Here is a 7,027-nt window from a genome sequence, read left to right as displayed (position 1 = left end):
ACTGAGCCATTTATTCAATATGTAACCTCGAGCAACATTCGAGTAATTTGTTTTGATTTTTCATGAAAATTAGAGACGCAAAAAAAAACGTTTTGTTGTGACAGTTTTTAGGCCAAAAAAGAATCTTTCAAAAGATCTTTAGCTAGTTGTCGCGGGATGTAAATACACGTAATTTGCGATCCTTGGATGATATCTGGCCTCTATTCATCTATACTAATTAATTATACCGGAATTTTGTTATCAGTATCCAAAATTTGAATTATTTGATTATAATCAAGGGCGGATCTAGGATTTTCTCGAGGGGAGTTTTAATTTTGTCGACTTTTGTAGGTCAACCAAATTGGTTTTTCGAGATACCCCAGAGCACTAAAAAGATCCTGTTTTGGCAAAATGTTCTACGCCGCATTTTAGGCGTTTTAGTCTCTTTTTGGAAAGTTTTCATAAAAAAATCGAGTTTTTTTAGGCGCGCACTCCCCCCTCAAAATTAGTATATATTGGCGCCAAAGGCGCCTTTAATATGGGCAAATATGGGTGGGATGCTGGGGGTAAAGATGCTAAGCGGGTTATAAATGTGCGAGGTTTAAAGGTCAAACCTCCCACACACACACCAACCCATTTTTATCAAAACCCCCAGAATGCGAATAATTTGGTGTGGTGTGGGGTGGAAGTGAATGCATAGTGTTTGTGTCTTGCGTGTGAGGGGGGGGGGGGGTTGGATAAAACAGGCGGATTTCATTTGGATTATAATCGACTATGGAGTTGAAAGAATTTTGTTTTTGCAGGAATAGTAGATTGTAATATCAAAATAATCAATTTTATGGTCTAAAATTACAACGATATTGGATAATAATGACAATGTTCAGACAATATTTTCCAACACTATAGCTTCAGGGCCATCTGTTATTCACAATAATCGTTTATTATCAGTACCTTGCTAATTGGTGGTAAAAACTGATTGACAAATATATACAATTAGTGTAGAGGAATTCGACATTTTGTTCCCATGTATCTTTTTGACGATGAGAGAATTGGTTCAAACTTAATTAGAGTTGTATCTTTCGGAGCTTGCAATTGTTGTCAAACTATATACGCATCATTCAGTTGCAATTCCAAACTTCATCAAAAGCGATTGGACTGTCGAAAACATCCAAAAACTTTCTGCTCTCGTCCATTAGATAAAGACAAAAGAAACACTAGGGGTTGAAACAAATGCTAGACTTACGCTTTCACTTTGCTGAGAAAGCATTTCACACATCCAGAAAACTGTCTGATAACTCTACGACTAACATATTGTCGTTACATGAAAATGTGCGAATAGCATGTTCTAATTAAATGCAAATCTTTAAACTTTTAGTGCTTTTGTGTTTAGTCGGAAAACATGAAAACCATAAATTTTTCTTCTAAGAAAGGCAACGTAGGACCGAAAATGCTAGTTACGCAATTACATAAACTAAATCTATGAAAAATCAATAACAATTTCTCGAGATAACTAATTTCAAAAGCTCTCAAAAACATATTTTTAGGTCGATGCTTGATAAATTAAAATTGTGAAAAACTTGGAACCTTTGTAAAGTTATGACAAAAATTAGAAGTTTCCTTCTTTTATTATTGTTCCGGCTTTTGATACGAAAGTAACGGAATATTTGTGCTCGGGGTGGGTTTTTTTTTTCTTCAGACAAATTTCGAATTTTTAACTAGCCACTTTTGACTGACTTTTTTTAAAATCATTCGAAAGCTATTGTTGTTCTGAACCTTAATTTGAAAAGATATTTGACCTGTAATCATTTTTCGTAAAGTTATGAGGGTTTAAAGATTGCCATTTTGACCAATTTGGGACAATTAACGCGCGATATATTTCGCGCTATTAACGCGTAAGCGGAGAGTTAATCCGTCTTAGAAATCGTTCCAAATTGGTTAAAAGAAGCTTATTTGCCATAATTGATTTGTTACAAGGAACGAAATCTATTGTTTTGTACTTTATATGGCGTGTGGGGGGATGATTTTCTTTAAAAAAATTCAAATTTTAGAGAAAAAAAAATTTTCATTTTATTTTATTTAATTTAATTTTTTTATGTTGTTTATGTTATTACTGCTCCATAAACGTTAAAAGGCAGTCGGAACTTTCAGGGCTTCGCCCTGATACGAGCAGTTTTGTTTTATTTGCGTATGACGTATATATTCAGGTCGTTTTCAACGCATTGTAAATGCAAGGCCGTTAAGCCTTTGGTGAATCTAGCTTTGAGAAACCAGGGTTTTTGTCAGTTGTGTTAATCTTTTTCTCTTCGCTTCTTCTTTGTTAAGTAGATTAAGTTAGTCAAATTTTCGACCAATGAGCATGCAGCAAAATTAGAATTCTCCATAGAACGCTCTAATGCTAATCTACTGAATTTATGCATAGGAGTGGAGATTTTTAAATAGAAACCCTAGGAGGGGAGATGTTAAATAGATCCCGGAACTTCAGGTAATTCAATCAGAGGAAAAAATATATCTGTTACATTAATGAGGCTATTGAAAGCCAATTCCCAAACGTAAAATAAATTTTAACGAAGATTGAAACTTTTTTCGTCAAACATTTTTTTGATTTTTTTTTCACAAACTAACTGTGAGCAAAACTATCTATGGCATGACACAACAACGGGCTACTTTGGGATGAGTAAGTTTTAGTTTAGGTAGTTCATCTCGTATACAAAAACCACGACCTGTAATTTTAATCAAGTTTTTACTGAATCATGTTCGAACCAAATGTTTGAAACAATTACACTCAAAGCCAAAACAATCTTTATTCAAGTGTTCTTAATTTATATCTTCTATACATGTTTTGAAAAAAAATCACTAACTTGGGTGATTTTGTTTTCTCAAGATTAAAAGTCTTTTACCTCAGCTCAAACTAGTAATTAAATTTATCGACAAAGGTTTTTCTCTCGTGCCTACCAGTTTCCTTCGTTTATATTAATCGTTTGACCTTAAAATGTTAGCGACTTTTTTCAATAGTTCCAAAATAGAATTTGATTGTTTATGGTGTCTGAACCGGATAAAAATGCCGGTGTCTATAACGAGTAAAAAGCCATTGCTTAAAGTTTCTGAAAGCTGTTAATGTGTCAGGAAGTTCATGGTTTTGTTCACAACCTCTATTGTTTAAAGTTGCTTAAATACTTGATGCACCTCGATTTATTTCATTCAATTTCTTCAATTATTCTAGTTTTTTGAAAACTGTAACATCTGTTCAAATCAATTCGAGAATGTTTCAGTTAATTGCCTTCGCTGTGGCTTCGTTCGGGCTTGCTATTGAAGCTTACCCAAGAAAGCCAGATATAACTGAGATTATTAACGGCACAAATGTTATAGCTGGCGAGATACCGTTCATCGTCAGCATACAAACATTGTGGGGCCATATATGCGGAGGCTCAATATATAATGCAAAAACAATCATTACAGCAGCTCATTGCTTGGGTGAATCTGCAGACAGGTATCAGATATTGGCTGGAACTACCAACTCCAATGATAGAAAACATGGGCAGCTCATCAGAGTAAAAAGTTATACCATCCACTCCGGTTACAACTCATATGCCAATGACATTGCTTTGATTTTCCTGGATGGAAGTCTGGCATACAATAACTATGTTGCGCCGATTAATACTCCAAAATCATCTTTCAGTGGATCATCGGCTATAGTTGCAGGATGGGGCTTGACAGAACCTTGGACCACTGATTCCCTGATGGTCTCCGGTAGAAGTAAATCGCTGCAAAAGGCATTGAAAGAAGCTACTGTTCCGATAGTTCCGCTGGATGTTTGTCAATCATATTGGCCGTTCGTAACAGGTGCCCAGCTTTGCACTGGTGGCACTGATGAAATCACAAGTGCATGCAATGGCGACAGCGGAGGTCCACTTTTCAGCAAAGACTCATGTTTTAATGACGCCGGAAGCTGTGGTTCTGAGTTACTTGGAATTGTGTCCTTCGGAGTTCGCGGATGTTACTCTGACCAACACTATCCGGAGGTTTATACGAATGTTTTCGAATACGTTGATTGGATTGTAAACAACGCTTAATAAATTCAATTTTTGATATTTACGAAACAACATGTTCAATAATTTCAACTATTCAAGTCGTAGTAAAAAATGTTCGATCAAATACTTAAAAATGCTCGTGAGAAATTTTATTTATTTTATAATGTAGATACTTCGATTTAATTTTTTTTATTTTACATTGGTTCAATTTCGATATAAACTTAGTCTTACCAGTGCTATCTAAATCAACCCTGCTTGTTTTAGGTAGGTCAAAATTGAGCATTGCATATGAAACTCTTCTCTCCGTTCGAGTTGACTTTGCCAGTTCCCACGAAAAGTTCCCACGCCACGTTTCCAATTTCAGGGAAGAGATTGATAAGAGAAACCGAAATTGGAACGTGGTAGTGTTGACAGGGATGAAGGGACGTAATCATAAGACGTAGTCATTAGGGACGTAGTTTTAGTTAAGTCACTGCGTGCCTTAAATAAAACTAAAATTAAATAATGATTTGAATTTAAAAAGTATTGGAGAACCTCCAAAAATTAGAACAATTATAGCAGAGACAGTAGATAATTGGTTCTCATCAGAGTGACAAAATTTATTCTTGAAGCTAACAAAACCAGTTAAAGCACTTCAAAAGAATAGTGATCCGTAGAGATATTATTATTTTTAGCAGGCCGAGCTGGGTGTTTTAGTGAAGTTGTTGTGTGCAATTGGTTATTTAGGGCTCTCTAGAAAGAGATAATTGTTAAGTTGAGTTAGTTGAAGTTGAGTTGCAGTTAAAAAGTTGTGCTGATAAATCGCGGACCTTTTCCTCTTTATTAGTTTATAAGGTTATATCCCGGATTTGGACTTGTGTACTTGGACTTATAGTTTCTGAATTTAATTAGGATTGGATATTCTTTCGATTGTATCGTGTGGACGAGACAGCCTTCAAAGCAGTACACAAGGAGGAAGCAAGTACCATGCTACAGTACAGAATAATTGCCACCAACTTAACCCTTTTGGGATTGTAGTTAGTAGTGAATCTAGGTTGCCCCGCTGAATTCACTACCCAAGGAACCACTTTGCGGTGTCGTTAAAGTAGAGAGAGAGAGAGAGAGAGAGAGGAGAGTACGAACGTAGGGAAGCAATTCCCTTAATCTACAAAATAATTGCCGAGCAGACGATGACAGAAAAAGACAGTCTGCTGCAGCCAGTCAGGCTGGTAAGTAATGGCGAGCTTTTGGGCAGCAAAGTTGGAGAAGTATGCTAAGATATTGGGGACTCACGGTCAAAAAATAAGTCGAGAACTGCGACTTAAGAAGATAATTTACGAGTTGTATCACGACCAAACTTCGTACTCGCGCCATACTGTTTCTATTAAATCGTGCCACAGCTTAAATGGTCTCATGGCCTCCTTGGTCGAGGTTGTGCTTTTATGATCAGACGGATGTGACAGAAATTGGATATTTTTGGATCACCGCGACCAATACTTGGTATTTCCAGACTTTGCGGACCGAGGCAATGTGTCCGCGACCGGCGCGACCGAAGGAAAAATAACCGCGATCGGCACGACCAAAGGAAAGTTAACCATGACAGGCGCAATCGAGAGAAAGTTAGTCGCGGTGGTCAAAAAAATAGTCCCGGTTGATCGATAAATTAGTCGCGGCGGTCGAAACCTTTTTCGACCATAGCGACTGAGATAGCAGATGTTATCCGCGATTTAAAACCCTGTCCAGACTAGGGATTTTTGGTCGCGGAATTAACTTTTCCACGACAGACAAAGTCGAAAAATTCGTCACGCACCTCGACCTGGGCTGACATGACTTAAAACAAAAACGTTGGCAGCGCGAATTATAAAAAGACTTCGGCGTGGTTTAAGAAATGATTTTGAGCACAGGTTGGTTTTTTCCACTTGCGTCAGAGCCTGTCGCCTTTTTCCAGTGCCTGTTGCTCGATTTTTTTCTGTTGTGCCGTTCTGGAATTGCCAATATTGTGTCAAATTGCTGTTGGAATCTTATGCTAGTCATGAACACCTTGTGTATTTGTAACTCTTCTTCATTTTTATTCAGCTTCCATTTTTTACACAATTTTATCTAACAAGAAATGTTCTGTTTTCAAGAGTTTCAGGAGCAAAATGCTTTTACAAAAAAGACCAGCTTTTAAACAGACCAGCTCTTCTAAAAAGTCAGCTGTTATCTTAAATCAAGTTATAACGAAGAGCTGCAGCTCGAGAAAGGTGGACAGCATTATGGCGAAGTGCTTGACAGCCTTATAGAAAACTCTACATACTTGTTGCAGTTACGTTGCAAAAAAAAAAAACAGTCAGCCTTGCGAATATTATTCGCCGTTTTTTATTCGTATCGTTTTTGTTGAATATGATGAAAGCTTTCTGTCAATTTAATTTTAATGAATTGAACAGCTTCAAATCTTGGTCTTTTTTTTATTTTTCCAAAATTGCTGCGGATAACTTCTATGGTTTGGAAAAGCGTAGCGTTACAGTTTAATTATATTTCCAAGCAACTGTTTTTGCCAATTTTATAAATATATTTTTTTAACGTTTGGAATCAGTATCAGGTACTAGATTTTTCCCCTTAAATAACTTTGCTTACAGTGTTTGCTCGTAAAACTGGTTAAAAAAATGTTACAATCTCAAAGTCAAGCGAATTTGGCGAATTGTTAACACTCATGCTTGAGGCAACAAAGTGCAGGAATTTTATCCAGTCGGGACCTAATTTTTGCAAACTATCGTCTCCCTGCTTGTTTTTGTCATCCTACTTTCCGCAGAAGGGACCTTTATGAAAGTCTTTTCTAGTGCAGTAAATTTTTTGGCTTTTGTAAAAGATTTTTGAAAACTTTTTTGACCAAAAAAAAACCATTTTTTTGGAAGTTTTTGTTTTAAGTTTTGATTTTTCCTTTTAATTAATTTTAATCATTTGTTTTGTATGGCAAGTGGTTCAAAGCCCACTTTCGCTTCTGAATAAAAATTCAAGTCGAATCTTGCTTTATCAGAAGTCTCCTTGAAGAAAAAAAATAA

At 36.3% G+C, this 7,027-nt stretch overlaps 1 protein-coding gene across 1 annotated transcript; it reads left to right on the top strand.

Annotated features, from left to right (window-relative positions):
* Window positions 1–3,233: 3,233 nt before the first annotated feature.
* LOC134853534 (trypsin beta-like) lies at window positions 3,234–4,049 on the top strand. The gene has a single exon (XM_063869533.1). It carries the CDS (start codon window positions 3,240–3,242, stop codon window positions 4,047–4,049), a length of 810 nt encoding a protein of 269 aa, XP_063725603.1. The 5' UTR covers window positions 3,234–3,239.
* The last annotated feature ends 2,978 nt before the right edge of the window (window positions 4,050–7,027 follow it).

The sequence above is a fragment of the Symsagittifera roscoffensis genome, chromosome 8, assembly GCF_963678635.1.
Source record: "Symsagittifera roscoffensis chromosome 8, txSymRosc1.1, whole genome shotgun sequence".
In the NCBI taxonomy this organism is placed as follows: Eukaryota; Metazoa; Xenacoelomorpha; order Acoela; family Convolutidae; genus Symsagittifera; species Symsagittifera roscoffensis.
The sequence above is the reverse complement of the archived record's forward strand: the minus strand, read 5'-3'. Positions and strand labels throughout refer to the sequence as shown.

Coding starts and splice junctions, on each gene's coding strand:
- LOC134853534 (XM_063869533.1), top strand. CDS start 3,240: ATGTTTCAGTTAATTGCCTTCGCTGTGGCTTCGTTCGGGCTTGCTATT.